The sequence below is a fragment of the Passer domesticus genome, chromosome 1 (genome assembly GCF_036417665.1).
Source record: "Passer domesticus isolate bPasDom1 chromosome 1, bPasDom1.hap1, whole genome shotgun sequence".
Lineage (NCBI taxonomy): Eukaryota > Metazoa > Chordata > Aves > Passeriformes > Passeridae > Passer > Passer domesticus.
This window is the reverse complement of record NC_087474.1, coordinates 24,961,850-24,983,588: the sequence shown is the minus strand read 5'-3', so window position 1 is coordinate 24,983,588 and position 21,739 is coordinate 24,961,850. Positions and strand designations below refer to the sequence as shown.

The window sequence follows — 21,739 nt, the reverse complement described above, 5'->3', positions numbered from 1 at the left end:
TAATACCTTTTAATTTCTGTTACCATTTATTTGCCCTAGTTACTTAAATAATATTTAGTTGCATTCTTTAAATTTAAATGCTAGAATATCAAACTTTCTGAAGAGTTTGTATTAACTTAGAAATAATAGTTGCACTAGTAAGAGAGTCAAAAGGCAGAAATCTCAGTGCATCTATTTATTTCTGTGTGAATTGGAATACTGCTGCCTGAACTCCTTACATGGAGTACTCCCTTGGAGTACCCTGTCCAAGCAGGTACTAAAACAGTGCTGCCTTCTGCTGACCTCTGCTGTAGTCTGGTATCCTCCCTTGTTTCTTTACTCATAGACAAGATTGCCTGTGATTTTGCATCTCTAAGGGTTTTGGGGAGGTGTGGTATTTCTTTTCTTGATGGGAGGAAATCCTGAGACAACCTGTTTTCCCTCTTCCTCTTCAGTTCTCCCTCCAAATGAAATATGCTCAAGTTTTTGTCTGCTCAGTGCTGTTGCACTTTTTCATAAATGTTGTTACATCTTGGAGTGTATGCCTGGTTCCTGAAACTGCCCTTAGCTGTGTTACTTTGATTCTTTCTCTGTCAAGAAGTGCATTACTTGTCCAAGGCACTTGGGAGGAGCTGTGGGCGAGCTGAGTGCCACGTCAACACTGCTGAGTTAACTGTGGAGGGCAGATTTTATGTGCAATCCAGATGATCTTGGCTTGACTTGAAAGCAGCCCAGATGCAGGTGAAGGAATTTAGTGAGTGAGTAGCAGTCAGAAATGGATCCTGAGCTGGAACCAGAGTTAACTCTGCAGTGGAGGAATCCCTTGTTGGTTTGGATACTTAGCTGGGAGCAGGTGACTGAGTGACTTTGCTGTTAGAGACAGACATACCAGGCAGATTGAATGATTGTGAACTTGCTCCGCTGGTGTGTAAGGCCTTACTCTGATTTTGTAGTAAAAGAGAGATCTAAGAAGCTGGGAAGATAGGTTTATAAATATGCAAGGTTCCTACTTCAAGCTACGAACGTGGTGTAGCTCTCAACAAAATCCATTCTAGCCCACGTGAGCAGCCAGAAAAGTGCTGTGAAGTAACACATCTGTGTGCTCTGAGCAGCCAAGACAGGGCTATGTCCAGATGAAATGTGCTCGCTGTGGTCTGAAATCAATCTCTGTTGTCATAACTCTGTTTAATCACTGCACTTTCTAGATGGTGAGGCTTCTTCCCTTTCTTCTAATGTAACCTAAAACAATTAAGAGAATATCATGGTTTTATTTCTATGATTGCTGACAGTAGTGATCACATTATTGTGGGTTCATGTTTAGAAAATGCTTGACTGTGGCTTAACTTTGTTTCATATCATACTCATTTTCTAGCTTTTTTAAATCTTTTTGAAAAGATACCTCAGTTTGTAGTGAACCTCAGAATGCAGAGTAGAGGAAAATAATTTTATTTGGTGTCCAATTTTGAGTCCGAATAAAGTTGTTATGTGGAATTAATTGCATCAAAATACAGCTTCTGATTATTGACAGTTTTTGTAATAATCGCCATTGAAACCAAAGCTGTATTTCAGAGCTATGTTTATTTTTCTGATACAGGAAATGGTAACTGCCATTATTATCATGCTGTTTCCTTCCCAAGGTACTTGTGAACTCCATTTCTATATGCTGTTTCCGTGGTTTGATCACAGTCCTTTAAATACGGATTTCCTGAAACCGATGAAGGAAGCTTCTTAAAATATAGGTCCTTAAAGAAGGCTACTTATTTCCCTGGAGTTTTTTTTTTTGTGAATATGCAGACTTTACTTCTAATAATTTTCTTTAACTTGTATAGCTAGGCAGTGGTCAAAGTAATTCTGGTTTTTGTCCAAAATCTTCCTAACCCTTTTGGAGCCAGCTCTGAGGTGCTATACTTGGTGGCAGTCAGAGCACCACAACTTTTTGACCATCACCTCCTGGTTCAGTGTCCTGCTGTGAAGATGTCCAGGTGGTTAAAGTGCCCAAGGCAGCACAATCCCCATAATGCAGAGCTGCTTTATTTCTCTACACTGCACTTCTGTGCAAGTATAGTCGATACTTGTTCTTGAACTCCAATTCAGAACTTCTTGGAATGGAATGTCAATGGAATAATTTTCATCAATTTTAATAACACAAGAAGTGCAGTCTAATCAATACCCAGTACATATGCAGGTAAAGGGTGACATCCCTACATAGGTTATCTAGCTGAACTGGCTGGTGTCCTTACTCAGCATCCGAGAAGTGCACTTACATGTGATTCTGGGTAGCAACAGTGTCAAATAGAAGAGTGGCAACCACAGAATAAGGTTCATTTCTTTAAGGCTTTTTTATTATTGCTGTTTTTGTGACCTTCTTTTGTGATCTTCTTTTGACCATGTCTGCGGTGCTGAGGCTGCTTATGACAAATTAATCAGCAGTTCTATGCAGAATTAGCTTATTTAGAGGGGGGGAGAAAAAGCAACTGCAGCACATGACAAATGTAGAAGTTTAGTTTCTAAAATACTGAAGTTTAGATTCCTTATACAGACAAATACTGAACCAAGCAGAAACTGGAATGCTCCTTCTGGGAACTCCTCTGTCCTGGTTAACAGAGCAGTGGAAACAAGACCTGCAGCATGTCTGGGAATGCTTTTGTTGTGACTGATGGGCTGGGCACCCTAACTTTTATTCAATCAATTAGGCTGTGGTTTTTCGTTTTACTTTTCTCATGAAACACATTCATGTTTTATTCAAATTCCAGATGTAAAACCACTACATTTTTGTGGGTTTTAAGTTTGTACAGAAGGTGACTTCTCTGTTTTACCCTTGGGCAGGGGGGGCGTGAGAATAAGTTGGAATGAGATGCATTACTGTTACTATCGAGGCAACATTAATAAATTTAATTACAAATGGTCAAGACTGTTCACATGTAACATGGTTTAATTTTTCAGAAACTGAGTCGAACTTTGGAAAGAGGAAATTTTTTCACCTTCACAGCAAAAACATTTGATAGAGATAGAAATATTTACATTGCTAACATCTGCTTTACCTAATTACTGTGTTCCTTTATTTAATTTTTTTAGACAGAATTTCTAATTGATACATAAGAGTGACAACTAGTAGTATATTTATCACTTCAGAGTGATAGTGCTTGTGTTGGCTTGTTCTCATCTCCAAATTTTGGTTTAAAAATGCTCACCATGAAACTGCATGTTATTATCTTGTAGCACAACTTTTCAAACTGCAAAGGGACAGTAGGGTTTCATAATACCACACCTGGCCTTCATCAAACTAACGTCCAAGATTTTAATCCTTGTTTCCAGATTCAGGATACAATCAGTACCTTCCCACTACCACTGCAATTGCCAAGTTCGTGTAAACAATTGTGGAGGGGAAAAAGAGAATAAATAAGAAAAGAAGCAGTATATGAGGAGCAAACAGATGTAAAGAATTTATTTTTCTCATCTTAAAAAAGGAAGAGAATGAAAAAATAAGCAAATCCCCAAAATAGCAAAGAAAAATGCCATCTGGCCTGCTTTGCACATGGTATAGATAGATTTACTTAGAAATATTGAAAATATTTATCTAGAAGTAATAATTTATAAATATTAGAAACAGAACATGAGTTTAGAAGTTGCCACATGCCACCTTCTTATATAAAGTGTGTTCACTGACTGAATTTGAATGAGTATCTTCTAACACTCTTAATTCTGCTTGAGTCAGATACTGTTTTGGTATGGTATAAAACCATTTTTGCTTGATTTCTCCTGGTTCTAGATTCAGGTTTGGTCTCAAATGACACACTTTATCTTCCCTGATTCTAATTGGTTTTCTTCTTTACATTTATATTATGGATATGATCTAGAGCTTGCAAGATCCTGTGAATAAACTAACAGAAAAAGCAGAAAAGGAAGACCAGCAGATTGAGAGCACCAATTCAGTGGAAGATCAGCAGAGTCAGTAAGTCACATGTCCTGTATATCAAAATAATAAGTATTTTTGTCTATAATCTGCTTCCTGGTTGCTAAAGTCACCAAAAATAAGTAGAGATACAGACACAGCTAGTCTGATTTTACTGCTTACCTCAATATAAAAATTCCTGAAATGTTGTAATGTGTACATCAAAACTAATAAACTTAACGATGATAAAATCAAGAGGTTTTAAAAGACCCCTTATGTGTTTTTCATCTTTTCTGGTCTTCTTTTTATTTTTTCTGGTTTTGCTTTATTTTTTCTTTATTGAAAGGAATGGTAAACAACTATACATGGGAGAAGATACATGAGCATTGTATTTCTCCTTTCAGTAGCATCTCCTTTCACCTGGAAATAGGATATAGATTACTGATTGCTCCAAGCAGCGATTAGTTTTTGTAATGTATACAGCATCAGTTAGTAATCCAATGAAGCAGTAGGTACTTAGTATAAAGTACATCTAAGTGAGCTGATGCTGTCAAGTTTTAAGTTACCTGTAGCTCTGAGCTGAGAGAGACTTATGAATGGGCTGCTGTGGGGAGAAGAGAACAGGAGAAAGCGATGTGATCCCTCCCCTGCCTGACCGTCAGGATTCAGTTGCCAGGAGATGCAATGTTGATACAATCCTGCTGCCACCTGTTGTTTTGGCTATCCCTGCTTAAATGGAGCACCCAGCAAAGGATCAGTTGTCAAAAAGCAGAGAACAGTTTGACTGATTAGTGGATTTTGCCTGGCAAAATCATTTATTATTATAATAATGGATTTTTAAGAGGTTCAGATTTTCAGTCATTTTTCTGGTTCAGATTCAGAACCACTGACCAATACCACTTTATAAATTGCTCAGATTTGGTGCTGTTGATGTTAGAAATGACTTGACTACATACCATTTGGTAGGTGGTTGTCTCCACAGCACTTACGTCCATCTGTGTCATCTCATATGACAGTAATAGAGTTTAATAAATAGCTCTCTCCTCAATGTTGAATGTAAAGTTCTAGAATGAATGTGTGATTTATGCAAGATGTGTGCATTGGTACCTACCAGGAAATGCATCAGATGTCATGTCATGGTTTTACTTGTGTTTATTTATGGATTATCTTTGTCCTTGTCTGGCATAAAAGTGAGGGACAAAATATGTCACCCTTTTGCTGTCTAAAATCGTAAACAAACATCTAAGATTCGAGAAGAATTACACAAGACAAAGCTTTTTAAATCCTCACAAATTTTCCATTCACAGTAAACATTCATTATACTAGAATTTGGCCTGAATCTAATTTTCCTCTGCCACAGTCCTACCCCCAAGAGCAGGGGAGGTGTCTTTTTCTGTCCTGTCACTAGAGGGTAGGAGGAATGTGCCTACACAGTCCTTTTCACCACCACATCAGCCCTGTGGCTGCTTCAGTCCCTACTCCCTGAATGGTTTTACACAAAGTGATAGCAGTTGGAAAGTGTGTGTTCTTCACTGAAGAGATCACCTCTATATAAGAATTGCACATAAACTGTGCCTTTATTTTTCCCTGTTGAGAGCTTTTTTCATCAATGCTGCTGATCTGTTGTTTTAGAAATCTGCTGACATGGGGCAAAACTGTTCTGACTGTTGATTTTTAATTAGTTGCTGTTAAAAAGAGAAGCACAAAGTGGTTGGTTGCCATTTTTGGGGAGAAGGAGGGGGAGGGAGCTGGGAAACAGTTGTAGCTCCTTCATGATAGCTATGAAAGATCAAATGTGCAAACACAGAATACACAATACTTTTCAGTAGAGGTCGAGTCAGACTAAAAATGGAAGCTGATAGGATTTGCTAGTTCAATCTAATTTTCATTTACAACAGACCTGCCAATGAAACAATAAAAGGTAACAACAGACCAGCAAATACAAAAGTCCATCTGTTATTACAGTTTATTTGTTAATGACATGAATCTGTAATGATTTGACCAAAAAGAGGGAAATGTATTGTTATTTTAGAGCCTTGGAATTATTTTTCCAATTTTTTCTTATTCTTTCAAATTAAGGTTGATTTCATTAGATGACGAGAGCCATACCAAGGAATCAAACTATTCAGGTATTATATTTCATATTATCATAACTCCATAAATGCTGTAATACTTGGGGTTTTTTGTTTGCTTTGGTTTATTTCCTGTATCAGCTTCACCCAGCAAATCCCTACAAATGCATAAAATCAAAGGCCAGAAGAATCTGTTAATCCCTTGCATGTTACATCCCACTGCATTTCATTCAGTCATTCTCAGACAGGTCAAGTAGCTTGTGTTCCAAAGCCTAATTCTTACACAAGGCATGTGCCCTTCAAGAAAGGGATCTGCAGGTTAGTAGGTGAGGCAAGGGAGGTGTGCCACGTAGCTGACTAGTTTGTTCCAGTCATTAAACTGTAGTCTGTGAAAAACTTGAGGAATTCAGTGGAACTTCAGCAAGATCATACTCAGCTGCTGCCAATGACCTTATGTGTTGTTATTACCCAGTGACACAGCCAGGCTCCAACTGGAAATGCACTGAGAAAGAAAGGAGGGAATAGATACTAGTGATAAAAAGAGAAATTCTGAGTACATACTAAGAAGCAAGTGCTTGCAGTGAGGGTGGTGAAGTACTGTAAAAAGTGGAATCTTCATCCACGGAATTCTTCAAGATGATCTAACTTTTTCTACTAAATCAATGGAGAATAATTTTAATGTGTTATATTTTATCCTTCATTAAGATACTTATAAGGTACTACATGAAAGTCAAGACTACTCTCAAATCTTTATTTGAGTGGGTTAATTGTATTGATGTCTTGAACTCATAATCTGATCTTTATTTTTGAGGTTTTTGTTTCCACTCCTCTTCACAACATCCTTTTTCAAATATGAAGTACATAGCTGGACAAGATATTTCTGATGTTGTTCTCACCCCTTATGTTTCTAGAAGGTAAAATCACATTGCTCTTTCTATATCCAAGAAGAACATCCCATTTTGCTTCAACATCAAGTTTGAAGCTCGTATCTGAATGCATTATTTACCAAGAGTCAGTTACTTTTAGTCATAGCTTTCCAGGATTCATTTGTCCTTTCTACAGCATGGCTTTTATGCCTTAGTCCTGCAGATGTAACTTACAGCTTGGTGTTACTGAATTTTCCCACCTCTGACTACAGCAACAGAATGAGTGGACTGACTGACCACCTCTAATAGTCTGTTAGTTGTTTGCATATTTTTTTTCTAGAGTGATTTTGTGTTTACTTCCAGATGACTGCTAAAGCCATTGACTAGCAATGGATAAAACAGTAAAGCTTTGCAGATCTAAACTAGAAACACTTCTGCTCTGTAATTATTCCTCCTAACAACGTGTTTTTGACATCTGTTAGTTGTCACATTCCTAATCTATTCAATATGTTCGATATAGATATTACGCAGTGCTGACTTTTCAGCTGGAAGACTGAAAGCAAAGTCAAGTTGTTTCTAAACAAATATCTTTACTGAAAAAAGCTCTTTGTTTTATCAAAGAATTAAATTAGCTGGTTTTTTTCAACTAGGTCTGCTTTCCATGAACCCAACAGTAAATTAGTAGAGGAGCATTTATTATGCTCACTTTCTTTTGCTGGATGCCATACTGAATGGCATTCCATTAATCTTTTGACTGGGAGTAATAGTGATCTACCAGCTTGTAGTAAGTTCCAGTTATTTTAGTCACTCTGTTTAATTATGGTTCTTTGGGTGTTTTTTTGTAATAAAGACACAATATTAGGACTTTCCCAGTGTTTTGAAGTTTCACCCATTTTGCTATTAATTATATCAGACCGATCTTTGACAAGGTATTTTAATATATATGGGTACAAACCTGACTTATATTTTCTTAGCAGATGTTTTCTAGAATCTCAGTTACTTACAGACTCTGAAATATTTCACTATAATACCTTGTTCTGACTCTTTCTTCATCACCCCTAAAAGGAACTGAAGTGTTTTGAAATATTTCTAATTGGTCTTCTAAATTTTTCCATCTTCATACACCAGCAGGTCTGTGCCATTGCTGAGATTTTTTTTTCTTGAATTACCCTCTATATTCTAAAGTCATACAGATACAGTGCTTCTAGTGAGGGAGCTATGTTGCTTCTTAGTTTTCCTCACCAACTACTTCTACTTCATAACTTCATTTTTTTATTGTTTGCTCTGCATTTTCCCTTACTATGCTAGAGATGCCTTTAAGATTGGCTCCATGATGTTTACCACTCAACTAAGACAGGCTTTGGGCAACAATTTTACCTTTTTCATTACAGAATTGTAGCCATCCATATCCCAACTGTCATGAACTTCTCTTTCTGATTTTCCTTTCCCCTCTGCCAGACAGTTTAAGGTTGGGATTTTCCCATTTAGCCTTGTGCATTATGCTTTTATGAAAGCATCATGTATATTAGTTCATATGTTTTTATCCCTCTGCTGTCTATATCTATATATAGTGTAATCAGATGTGCTCATGGGCTCTTAAATGACCAGCTGATTCTTGTGCTTGGAGCACATTTCTGTCCTAGCAAAGCCTTATGAAGATAATTATACAAACAGCAAGCTGTTCTGTTTCCTTTGGTTCTGAACACACCTTGAAGTTCTCTTGGAAGGGATTAGCAATTGTCTTGAAATAGTTTGGGATTCAGTTTTTATTTCACAATAGAGAATTCTGTTACACCTTTCCAGCCTCTTGTGTGAGGCTTCCAGCAGATGGGCCTTCCAGTTCTGGCAATACTGTGGGCCAGCCCGTCCTTTGCTCTTAGAGGTACAGACTTAATTTTCTCCCTTATTAACTCAACAGTTAATAAGGGAGAAAAAAGCATATTCAGCAGTAACTCATCCCTCATATTTTGCTACCTGTCTTAAATGGGGTTAATCACCAGAGGGAGGTATCTTTTCACTGATAAACAGAATCTAGATAATTGTTTCGATTTCATGTGTCATCTAAGAAACTTGGTGAGAATTTAAGCTGTGTTTTGTCACCTCTAATAACCTATAAATCTCAGCTCTACATTTTACTCCCTATTGGTCTTAGTCCATTTATTTCCCTGCAGAGGAGATGCTGTTACTTATATGCTGACTTGGGATACCTTGGGTGAAGACTCCTTCCTGTTCCCAGAGTTCGTGTCATGAGGAAGAGCACATTGTAAGGAAGGCAGTTTAGAGAGTGATAACGTCCCAGCACTTTTTTGCACTCTCCTGGCCTAAGTACAAGCCTCTAAAATAAATTTCTCTGTTTCTGGAGGACTGACTGTTGCAGTTGCCTTAGTTGGGGGCACTCAGCCTGGAGAGGGTGGTGTAGAAGGCAGGGACTCAAAGGAAGATCTCCCTCAGGTTATTATTCAGAAATTTGCCTCACTTTGAAATGCTTGTACCTTGGATCTTTCATTCATTGTGACCAGGCTCATTTTAAACATGATTCATTTAAAACATGAATCCCAAAAACCATTGCATGCTGATCCTATAGTGGTGTTGTTTATAAGCATGGTCTCCTGCCAAGTGCAATTTGACATGTTTGTGGATCTCGATTACAGCTGATGATGGCAAGGATGTCATCTCCACATTACAAGGACATTGTAACCACGAGCAGAACTCAGGTGAAGACACTTCAGAAAGCTATCTTTACATGTTTACATATTGATTGTCAGTGTACTGCAGATCTTCCTTTGTGGCTTTTAATTTTTCTGTATTTGTTCTTTTTTTTTTTTTTAGGTGCTATAGATGAGTTATTAGACCTGCAACCTGAAGAAAATGGTATGATGTGATTGTGCATGTCTGTTTCATCTGTTTCAGTCATAGTGGCCAAGTATACTTTTAATCTTAGATCTTAATTTATTTCACAGTCTGAAAGGTACAATGAAATTATTCAGCTGCAGTGTTTAAATATAGTGTTAAAGGAAACTCAGCAGAGACGCTATTCCTGATGTTACAATATGAAGTAAACCTTATTGGGGATAAAATGTTGATACCAAGATTAGGTAGACTGGACTATACCCTTTTTGCCAAACTGAAGTAGGTTTCATTGTAAACCTTACCCGTCCTATAACATTTCACAAATTTTTCATTTTGGTTTTTTAGTTGTGCTACAGCTCTTGGCAATACACTGATAACCACAAGATTTTCTGTTAAAAGTGTACATATCAGAAACAAATAATGTAGTCTTCTTAAAACCGTGTAAGGACTGGTGACTTCTTTCAGAGAGAGAGCTAATTAAATCCTCTGCGCTGTCCTTATACTTCTGTGAGATCTCTGGCAGCTCAAGGGGATGTACTGTTTTACCAGATAACATATGAAATATCTGGGTTAAAATTTTATAAGTTTTCATAAGAAGTTAGAGTGTTGTCTGTAATTTTTCAATTACTTTTCACTCATCTCAGAAGAATGAGTAAAAAAAACCTTCAACAACCAAAACAATTGTGGCAACTCAAAAAGCAAATGAATCAAAGTAAAAAATCCCTTTGTGTGGTTTAGTCAGTCAGAGTGAGAGCCTTTGGGGTATTTAAAGCACTGCCTTCATGGTGGATAGAACATTTGCAAACACCTTGTCTTTGGATTTGCCATGGGCAGTGTCTTGCACTGGGGGGGAAATTATCCATGTAGAGAATCACCCATGAAGACAGGCACCAAGAAAGTTCCTCAGCTATCTGCAGAAGCAGCCCTAATCTGTGAATAGATAAGGTAACAATGACTTTTTTTCTGTGGTTAATAAAAAGATTGGTGCATGTCTGATGGTGGCATTTTTTTTCTTCTGGTTTTCTTCTTGCTCAGTTCCATTCCATGTTGGGCCTTTCTAGTGGAGGTACAGATAATACACACAATTATTGCTCATACATGCTTAGCTGTGTCACTTAGAACACTTTTTTCTTTACTTAAACAGTTAAATTAATGCAAAAACTGCTGTGGGGTGTCTGCATTGGCAAAGGTTGGCTGTGGCACTGTTGCAATATCAGCCATTTGCCCTAATTTTACACATTAGCTAGCTTTAGACTAATGAATATTGTACTATTTTAAGTGGAGCAGTATAGGTAGAGGTATACTTTCATGTGTGTTTCAGAAGGAAGTCTTTATCATGTGTTGCCAATCATGTACTGTTGTAAATATTTTTAGTTTCTCTTCCCTTTTTTAACAGCAACAAAAAGAGGTAAGTTTACAAAGGAATTGTGAGCATTGCCAGGGGCTTGTTCAAACAGAACAGAAAGAATACAGTCACATTGTTCTTTCAGTGTTTTAATGGAAGGTTTGATTTTTTCATGGGCATTTATAAGGTTGGGGCAGCATGTGCAGATTGAAAAAAGGATTTTGACTGAAAATGAGCTGTGAAAACAGAAACAGGAAAAGAAGTAATAGAAGATTTATGGGTAAAGTGAGAAAGTCCCTATCATTCTAGTAATCTAGCAGAGATACCACATAAGTAATATCTCGGTAAGCAAGGCTGGTTTCTAGATAACCTTTATTTCAATAAGAGTAAAGCCTGCTGCTGCTTACTGGGAGCAGCCTGAGCCTGAACACGCCCTATCCTGCCCTGCCATGGCTGCACAGTCCCCACAGGAAGATCGGGAAGATTGCTGAGCCACAAAACGTGTCACTCCTCAGATTTCTGGTGGCCATACACCCTGCAGCAGGACCTGGCTGCTCTTCACATGTAAAGCTTTATGTTGTGCTTGCTGCCAAAGTCAAGATGGGGCTCCTGCGATGGTTCCCCAAATGGAGCAGAGCTTGGCTCTGAGCTGTGCTGCTGCATTTGTTCCGTTCAGGGCACTTGTGGTTACATGTGGTGTTGGGGCTGTGTTGTAGCAGATCTGCTACAAATGCTGCTCCCTTTGCATCTCCCCCTGCAGGGTCAGGAAGGGGCTTCCTGAGAGCAGCTTTGAGGTGGTGATGCCCCATAGAGCTCAGAGTTCTTAAGGGCCTTTGAAAGAGCAGGTGTGTTTCCCCCATGGGAGGATTTACCCCTCTGTCTTACCTGCTGAATAACTGGGGGGAATTGGAGGTACTAGGACAATGTTAATATTCTTTGCTCTTTATCTGAAGATGGGAAAACAGCCTGAAAATTCTTAAGAATAGCTTGTTTTCTGTGGTATTTTAGTTACAGTCTAGGGAGACCATCAGGAGAATTGATGTGTTTTTAATGTTTCTATTTCTAACTTTTAGGCCCTGTCAGGGAGTACAGAGGTATATCAAAATGTGAGTTAGATAGCAGTTGAATCTCACAGCTGACATCAGTAATGAATAAAATAATTTTAACTTGTGTTGGTTTATTTGTTTCTTAGTACGTAGGTGTGTGTGCTGACGCATGAGTCTATTTTAAAACACAGTTTTGTGCTTTTTTTCCTCCTCTGACTCAACTTCAACCATTTAATTATAAATTATTACAGCTGTTGCCAGGAAACTTTTCTGAGAAGGCTGTTGAGTTTCAGTAAAATGGCCTGTTGCAAACACTTGCTACTGTCAGTCTTTTATCCCAACTCGAAAGGGTTAAAAGCATTTTGTAAGTTGAATGCAAACTGGAGAGTTCAGCTGATCTGCCAAAACTTTTGAAAACTGAAGTTTCTTCTGTGCCTTACCACAAGTTTGAAACAAGTATAAGTAAGATAAACTGATCTGGTTTTCAGGAATGTAACATTATCAGCCTTGTTAGCCACCATTTTGGTCATCTGCAGACTTCCACAGTGGAGCTCTAAATGCTTCCAAGTAAAATAACACTTGGGGGTCCTTGATAGTTCTTTAACTCTCAGATTGTTTTGGGAAAGGATGATGATCCTGGTTACCAGTTTCATGTATTTTATATAACTTTTCAACATTTCTAAAATAGGAAAAAAATTGTTTTTAAGGAGCTGTGGCTCAAGTGATCTAAGAGATTCTTCAGCTGCAGTTCTGGTGCTGGAAAAACTAGCACAGGGAATCAGAAGGAAAGTGAGCCCCAGTTATTTCTCAGTAGCTTATGAGAAGACAGAAAAATACTACAGCATTGGTCAGCACAGAAATCTACCTCTGTGTGATAGACTAACTTTTTTTATGGGGAAATACCCCAATAATTCAAGTATTCATCAGAAGGTCATAAGGGAGATCGTAAATCCCCAAGACATACTTTTTTTTTTAGTTTATACCAATTTGGGGGTTTTTTTGAGTCTTTCATATAATGTTTCAAGAAGTAATATAAAAGTAGTATTTTCCAATTATTTAAATATTAGACTGTGTAGTAATTTTGGTGTGTTTAATAAGTTTTTAAGCACACTTGTATGTAGTATTATTTTTAATGAGAAGAGAGTGTTTAGAGCAGTGAGGTTATCTAAGATAATGAAGGAATTATTTGTTGCATAAGGTATAAACACAGATGTCCAAGAGAATTTAGTCTAAAAAAGAAAATAAATATTCATGCAAAAATACTCCATCTCACTTAACATACCTAGCCTAGGCTGGCTATGTTTTACAAAGTTCCTTATTTACTTTGTCTAAAAAAATTATTTCTCTTGCCTCTCTTGTTCTGAGACAGCTTCAAAGGAAAAGTTTGTGAGATCCTTGGAGCCAGAAGTTGGTGATAAGGATGACATGGTATTACTAAATGAGATCCTCAACGCCTCCTCCCTGGATGAGGGGGAATTCAGCAAAGAGTGGACAGCTGTTTTTGGACAGGCTGCTGATGTCACCATGAACTCTTCAGCTAGAGATGGGGAGAGCACTTCATCGTCTGCAGTACCAGCACCATCAGGCTTCTTACCCTCACAGCTGCTAGACCAAAACATGAATGACTTGCAGTCATCCTTACATGGTGAGAGCTCATCTTGTTCTGTCGGTGTGTTGGGGTTAGGGTTCAGAGTATGATTTTCTGGTATGTGGAAGTGTGGTGAGAGTTTATATTGTGCCATGGCTGCAGAAATTGTGTCTGAAATTAAAGCAGAGTATGGCCTAGAGAAAAAACATGTGAGTAACTTATTTGTTTTTCTAGCCCTTCTCATTCAGTGTTTGAATGAAGTACCCAAAACCTAAAGTCAAGATTACTGTCTTGAACGTTTCCATTTAATTTTTTGAAATGTTCTGTAGAACGTTGAGATCTTTTTTTCCTGAAACAGAAAGTATGACTAGGTTTTGCTGATTTAATAACAACTGATGTCTGTGTTAAGGGGGCCAAGGAACCAAAAATTATTACTGTATTTTTTCTGGGGATACCATGTAGTGAAAATCAGTTGCATTCTTTTTTGTTTGTTTGTTTGTTTGTTTTTGTTTTTTTCCCCAAGCATCCTATACATTGGATGTAGGGATATGGGTCAGGTAGAATGGGTTGTCATCCTGTCAACCATATAGGTGGATTTCTGTTGCAGGCTGGTTACAAATGCAACTCTCTCTCTCACCTCTTTCTTCTGTGCTGTTAATTCTCTTGGCTTTTGCATGATACTGCTGGGGAAAAGAGGGGAACTAGGGCAGAGTTTTCCTGCTGCTGCTTTGGCCTTGAGGAAGAAAGAGAGGGAGGAAGGCAGGCTGGTGATAAGCAGCCAACAGCACCTACCTTTGTGCTCCTTGCAGGCTGGCTGGATCTTCTGTAGGGCTTTACAAGCTGGAGGGGACTGTGCCTTTTTGGGCTCTGTCCCAAGTCATTTAAATCTCACTTGGGGAAGAGCAATATAGGAGACAGTAGCAGGCTGATCCTAACCTGAAGTCTATTTCTTGGAACCCATGCAACTGGAAGAGTCATACGTGAGGTAAAATGACCTGTGACATTTTGGCAGGAATAAGAAAGTGAGATTTACTTTATAATTAATACAGTTACTACCAGCAGCCCTAAAGCAAGATACCTCAGTTCACTGGCTTCAGCACTTAGATGAAAAATGGGAGAATGACATTTGTAATGATGCACAGGTTTAAATGTAGTTTTATAAGGTACATGGTTTTTAAACAAATTTCTAAAAATAGCAACAGAAATATTATGAGATTGATGTTTTCCACAGCTTTACATATTTTTAAATATATTTATATTTTAGTGCAATTTCCATTTTTAAATGTAAATGTGTTTTTAAAGGAAAAGTATTTTTTAGGTATAAACAGCAAGCAGAGTTGTGCATCCTTTCTGATGTGGCTATTAGCTTTCATTTGCACTGGCATTGGGTACAGTGTTAGAGACTTCAAAATCAGAATTCAGTAATGTTGCATTCAAGGAATAGTAGAAATGGAAAATCCATTCCAGTCAACATGGTATTCCAAAATCTTTTTGAGTAAAAAAAATAATAAAGTGTAAATTATGTGGATGTTTTCAAATGGGTTTCCAAAGTTTGGCAGAAGATTGTGGTAATTGATGTACCAGCTCTTGAAAAGTCAGGATTCGTCAGCTGAGTGATTGTATCTGAAAATAATCTTTCTTAATGTTTTATTTCTTGTTTTAGCTTTCTAAATATTTCCAAGATTTTGTTTCCTATTTTTTAACAGAAGATGAAATTTGGTCCATTTTATATGTTGTAAAAACTCAGCTTTAATCTTAAACTACATTTCATTTCACTTCACAACTTTTCTTCCAGAATTTGACTTTATCATTAAATATGGCAAGAGAGACTTTTTTTTAAAAATACTAACTGGAGTATAAGCATATCCAGATATACAAGTTGGAAATATTAGACTATATTAATTATATTTTTACTGAGGACTTGTGATACATCTCCTGTGTTTATTTCCCTGACTGGTAGGATTGCTTAATAATTATTCAGTGTGAGGTGCTACACTGTAGCCTCAATGTTGCATACTTCCTGTGTGAATTTGGCCTTAAGACCATAAAGATTCTTAAAACTCACATGCTTAACTTTAAGCACATTAACTTTTCTATTAACTTCAGTGGGATTACTTACTTATTTTACGTTAAGCACACTCATAAATCTTTGGGGCTTTGTTTTCTCTCTGCCTCAGATCTTAATCTGTAAAACAGGCACAATGCTATGCAGGTTATAAACTGTTACGGTCAGGAATTCCCAGCTCTGAGTTTTCTCTGGCTGTATTTACAGGCAGGATCCAGCACAATGGGACTCTGAATTGCTATGGGGCTACCAGGTGCTGGTTTAAAATACATATAAATGTGTGTATGTGTGTGTGTGTGTCTGTAATAGAAACAAAGCATGCTCCCAATATATCTTTTAGATTCTCCTCCAGATACAGCTCTGTAATTCAGTTGCCTTTCTACTTTTGCAGAGGGAGCATTGGCTTTCTCTTTTCATGATGTTTATGGCCTCATTTTCTTACTCATTTTTACCATTAAGGGCCCCTCTTTATCTTCCCTACATGTGCATATATTCTAGTTCATAAGAAAATGCACAGCTTACCATTTCCTTTTCTACATTTAATCATTGCAATGTTGGTGAAGATGCTTGCTGAACAGCAAGCTGTTTGGTTTCCTTGCTGTCTTGGCAATAACCTTTTGTCTGGTCACGTAACAAAGCCATGCTGTGAACAGGCAAACCAAAACAGGCTTTGGGCCAACAACTGCTGTCAAACTGATAGGCTGCGGTTTGGTTTTGAAAGGCAAAGTTGTTCTTTGTAGCTCACTAAAAGTTTAGTTCGTGAAAGTATTTCATACAAATTCTGTGTCAGTCTTTCCCAGTATCTTCATAGATCAGTAATTTCATTATGAAATTATGATACATCTTTTCTGGAGTGTATTTGGTTGGATTTTTTGTTGCTGTTGTTAGGTGGTTCTTGTTTTCTAAGTGAGCTACCTGCATTTCATTAAAGGACAGCCAGGCCACAGCATGTCTTATGGATGTGCTGCCTGCCAGGCCTTAGTGCAGGGGCTCAAAAAGAGCGAGGGCTCCAAAGGAGTTCACTGGTCTGAAGTGCTTTGCTCCCTGACCTGCCAAGCACTCCGGTGTAAAGAACAGCAGTGAGGTCGCCGGGAGCCAGTTCCTGATTTTTCTGAAGTCACTGGGACTTGCACAGACAGTTTCTGGCAGGGCTCCCATTCATTTCTATCAGATTAGGATTTGTCCCTCTTTGTTTAAGCAGCTGAATTTACCTGTTGTCATTCATTGCCATATCAAACACTTCCTCACAATGCATCTCCAAGCACACAAAAGCATTGCAGTCTACTGTAGTTGTGTATAATGTCCTCTTGTTTGTAACACAAGCAGAGAAAATGCCTGGAAAAGTATGTCATTCTGCAGGGGTAATGCCATGCTTTCCATTATTATCAGTCAGATTTGAATGATAATATAATTCAGAATTTGAATTTATTTGAAAACTCTAAAACCTGAACTAAGACTCTAAACCTTGAACTCTAAGATCTAGCTCACAAGAAGCTGGCTCACAAGCCTTTATCACCTTTGTCTAGAGCAAATACATGTGAGCACTCTGCATCCAGATTTTGAAGAAGTTTTTGGTTACTTTCCTTAGAGATAGATACAGAGGATGTTTGTGGCTTTAAATTTCCTTCCTAATTCATGTGATTTTACAGAAAAACGCTTCTTGCCTCTTTTTATGACATAGCTTGGGTTTTAGACCTTTCATAGGCAAGGTAAGATCAGAGAGTGATGAGAATAATCTACTGAGAGAGAAAGGGTTGATGTGACTGATGTGGTTGTTGCATTACATGTCAGGATGCTGGGTGCCAGTATCTGACAGGGCTCCCAAAAGAGCAGAAAGTAACAGGAGGAAGGACAAAAAGAGTAAAAAAAGGATGTGAAAGCATGCACTTGTAGAAACAAAGAGACTGAATGAGGAAATGGTAGCTGGGTACGTAGATGAGCATCCTGTTTGTGATACTGCCAAATTAGATGGATAATTGACCAGGCCAAACTTAAAGGATATATTAATTAAATTAGAAATACTATCTCCAGTCCTCTAAGTGTAATAAAGCACATGAATTTAAATATCTTAAGCAAGGGACAAAAATACTGTTTTTTTTCCTAATATGTTTCTACAGTATACTACCCCTAGTTCATTTTGCCAGCCTGTTCATCTGGCCTTATTAACTGTATTTATCATTACTCTTTTGGGGCTATAGAATATGCATGTAGAACAAAAAAATTATATCACTTTTTCCTGCATAGCTGCTCTCTTCTTGCTGAAAATCTCCTTTCAAACAGGGAGAAAAAAAATAGTTCATTAAAATTTAGTTTTAAATTAACTTGAAGTAATTAATCTTGAATTTAATTCTTCATTGTTTTGCAATGAATTATCTTTTTTTCCCAGAATTACTTCAAAATTAACTAAAACCTTTAGGGTCTCTAAATAAGGTTTTGTATAAAACAATGGATGAAATTAAAGTCTTTGGACTTGGAAAAAATGTTTCTTATGTGTGGTATTTCTACCCAAATGTAAGTGATTCTTTTCCCTACAGCTGTGTTCGACTTGATTACTGAACTGGCTTTTCTGTGAATGAGTATTTACTGTGATTCAATAAGAGAAACAAAAATATTTTCTATCAAGGTGAAAGGTTTCAAAACAGTATAGTTGCCTGAAGCTGGAGGTGATGAAAATGATCTAGAGATACTCTCTTGTAAAGGGTGTTGCTCCTATGCAGCTCTGACTGCTGACTTTGTGTGTACAAGGTCAGATACAAATGCCATAAACAACACTCTGCTCCTGTGTCTGATGCTGCCGGACACCGGGGTGTTGGAGTTAACACAGTAACTCCTCATGCTAATGCTGCTGTGTTTCTGAATTTCAGGATGGGCAGCCAGCAGTGTGAGCCCACCATCAATACCACAGCCAGCACAGAAACCACACAGCCTGAATGTGAGTGATGACAAGACGCCTGTGAAAGGTGACAATCATGTATTTTTTTCCAGTTACTTGGCTTTTCCTTTTTAGCTCTTGTATCTTGTATAGTGTCTCATGTCTTCCCAGTTACTGTGGTAACAAAACTTATTTTTGTAGTAGCTACAGCTCAGTCTTGTGCTCCCTGATTACTCCGTTTCACCTTGATGAGGTGTATGATATGTGTGTGTATGTATGTCTTTGGTAGGCTTAGTGCAAATAGCATGTCAAAAGAATCATTTACTATGTAACAAAGGAGTTGAAGCTACAGTTTATTTTACCTATATTAATTCAGACTCGCACAGAATAGCATCTGCATGCACTTTGAGCTACACAATGTTTTTAGGCTCTAAGATTTAGCATTGTGGCTAAAATATAGGCTGCTGATAAGGCAGAAGAGCCCTAATTGCAAATTGTTGTGATAAACATACATGATATCAGTAACCATCTGTGTAAAACCTAATTCAATTGTTGCAACTGAGCCAAGAGTGCATAATCCTACCATCTACTGAGACAGTGGCCTGCTTTTTTTTGACTAGGATTTCCTGGATAAGTAAACCAGAATTATGTTGAATTCTGTTGCCAGTTTGTAGCCATTTCTGTGCATTCACATTTGATGATACAGAAGAAAGGGGTAATATGTATTCCTTCCCCTGAGATTTTTCAGCTCAGCATTAAAAACAAAAAAGAAAGTTAAGGTGTTTTGGAAACTGTTTTGGAAATCAGTGTGATTATGCAGCCACAGGACTGGCACCAGCAAGAGGAATGGCCTTCAGCTATTTGGAAACCTGTGGTTCTGAAAGTGGCAGGTACCAAGAGGAGTGTCATGCCAGCAGAGCCTATTTTGTCTGTAAATTCTTTGTGTCATCAGTAGAATACATGTTGGGGATAGGGCCACAAAAAAAAAAAGCAAGTGGAGATTCTTCATAGCAGCTGAAGTTGTTAGTGTTTTAACCTGAACATCTGCCCAGTTAGAATAAAAGCAGGCAGATGACCTCTGTGAAATATATCATATATCCACATATATCAATGTGGACACAGAGGTGCAATAGTCCAGCTGGTATTGGATTTATTCCCTATTCACAGTTTGTCTATATCCATCAGAATTAAACTAGAAGCTGTGCTGGGGACTGCCTATCAAATATAACCCCTCTCTTTCTCTCTCCAGCCAGTGCCTTCCCATTAAAACTTCATTCCAGATGAGTAATGACCTTGTTGGTTGCAAAGTCACATGAATTGGATTTAGGGAAAGGAATTTAGTCCTTTAAGAGAGCTTGAAAGTAAAATCTGCCTTCACTTACCTTTTGCTTGTTTGCAGGCATGCAGGGGCACACTCAAATACTTTTCATGAAACAAAGCTAGACAGAGTGAGATTGTTTCTATTTCTAGTTAAAGTGTTCCTGTATTTATCATGGCAGGAGCCATATAAAATACATAGCAGACATGTAAAACACTCATTCTTACTGAAGTTCTATATTCTGACAAAGATAGTGTTTTAAAATGCAATCACTCATTCAGATTTTCTTGTCAGAAGTGCCCTTGGTAATAAATTAAACAATAGCATGGCATTTGTTTGACCTCAGTCAAACATTCAGTCAGTTTTGTTTTAAAATAGCTGACAAGTCTGTGCATTTCTTTTTTCTTTCTTTTTTTCTTTTTCTTTCCAGAATCTACAAAGAATCCTAAAGACTTGACTGCTTGGTTCAGTCTCTTTGCTGACCTTGACCCATTATCCAATCCTGATGCTGTTGGGAAAACTGATAAAGAACATGAATTGCTTAATGCATGAGTCAGCTGCCTCTGGTAACTCACATTCTTCCCTTCATCAACACTATTTTTGAGTTTTAAAAAAATAACTGAAAATTAGTATGCTGTTGTGAAATTATAAAGTATGTGCCATGATAATAAAACTAAAGGGAATTAATCCCCTTTTCTATAGGTACAGTTATTTGCTCTTGTTTTGTATAAAGAGTTCGCATTTATTTTCTATGTGGACTTACAAAAATGAGGTTAAGAATTAGGGCAGATTTCTTGCCAAATTAGATTGTCTGCTGAAACACTGTCTTTGCCTGGGGTGATGTGGAGTTAACACCAGAGCGAAATACAAATTGGAAACCTATTTTTTTATAATGTTTCTTGAGTAAATTAAAAAAAAAATCATGTAACTGAAGAGGCTGCATGAGTCAAACATCTATCATGTATATAATATATCTATTACTGCTATGTTAAGATGTCAACTAAATTTGTTTTGTTAGTACTCACAGTTGAAAAACCTGTGCTGGAGCTAAATATTGAAGAAGTAAATTTGGGTCTGTGCAGCCATTGAAATTGTGCCCTTTACAATCTAACTTATTTGACAAACTGCACTACATAAACATAAAGAGAAGTCATGCCCAGGAGGCTTTTTCTGAGTTTTTTCTCCATTGCACCAACAGAATTCGCACTTGTTTGCAGAAGTTTCTTGGAACGGATGCTTTGCCATGCCTTCAATCCATTTCTGTTTCTGTTCTGAGAATTTTTCATCCAGTTTATTTCTGAAGCATGTGTTACTTTAAACTTGTTGTGACATTAACTCTTTAATAAAATGATTTTGACAAAAACCACAACTTTATTCCCACTAGAATGCTGGTGTGCTGTGGAATTGATACATAACAAGCATCTGAAGATAAAAAATTACCAGTTGAGTACTGAACCCTTTGTTTCTGAATAGTAATCCAAAAAGAGGGACAATGAGAAAATTTGAACTGAATCTGGTGTCCCTTTGCTTCCCCACAAAAGAAGGAGAAAAGGCTCATAGAATCATCGAGGTTGGAAATGGCCTCCAAGACTCCTGAGTCCAACCTTGGAACAAACAGTTCCCCTGCCAGCTAAACCACAGCACTCAGTGCTATGTCTGCTTGTCTTTTGAACACTTCCATATACTCCACCACCTTCCTGGGCAGCCCATTCCAATGCCTGACCACCCCTTCAGTGCTGGAATTCTTCCATATGTCCAACCTGGACATCCCCTGGTGCACCCTGAGGATGTGTCACTAGCCAGTTAAGATCACAAGCTCTATGTACTGTACAGGACCTGCTTTACA

The 21,739-nt window shown here is 37.7% G+C and overlaps 1 protein-coding gene across 7 annotated transcripts in view; it reads left to right on the top strand.

The window, feature by feature from the left end:
• The window catches only part of ICA1 (islet cell autoantigen 1), a 66,139-nt gene extending 44,877 nt beyond the window's left edge, over positions 1-21,262 (top strand). For 5 of the 7 annotated variants that reach the window (XM_064411108.1, XM_064411109.1, XM_064411117.1 and 2 more), the window contains 7 exons: positions 3,837-3,931; positions 5,951-6,000; positions 9,461-9,523; positions 9,639-9,680; positions 13,420-13,695; positions 18,568-18,663; positions 20,324-21,262. In XM_064411108.1, coding sequence (XP_064267178.1) covers positions 3,837-3,931; positions 5,951-6,000; positions 9,461-9,523; positions 9,639-9,680; positions 13,420-13,695; positions 18,568-18,663; positions 20,324-20,445 — 744 coding nt within the window. In that variant the 3' untranslated portion in view covers positions 20,446-21,262. The remainder of the gene's footprint in view (positions 1-3,836; positions 3,932-5,950; positions 6,001-9,460; positions 9,524-9,638; positions 9,681-13,419; positions 13,696-18,567; positions 18,664-20,323) is intronic. The other 2 variants (XM_064411123.1, XM_064411127.1) reach the window with 2 other exon arrangements.
• The last annotated feature ends 477 nt before the right edge of the window (positions 21,263-21,739 follow it).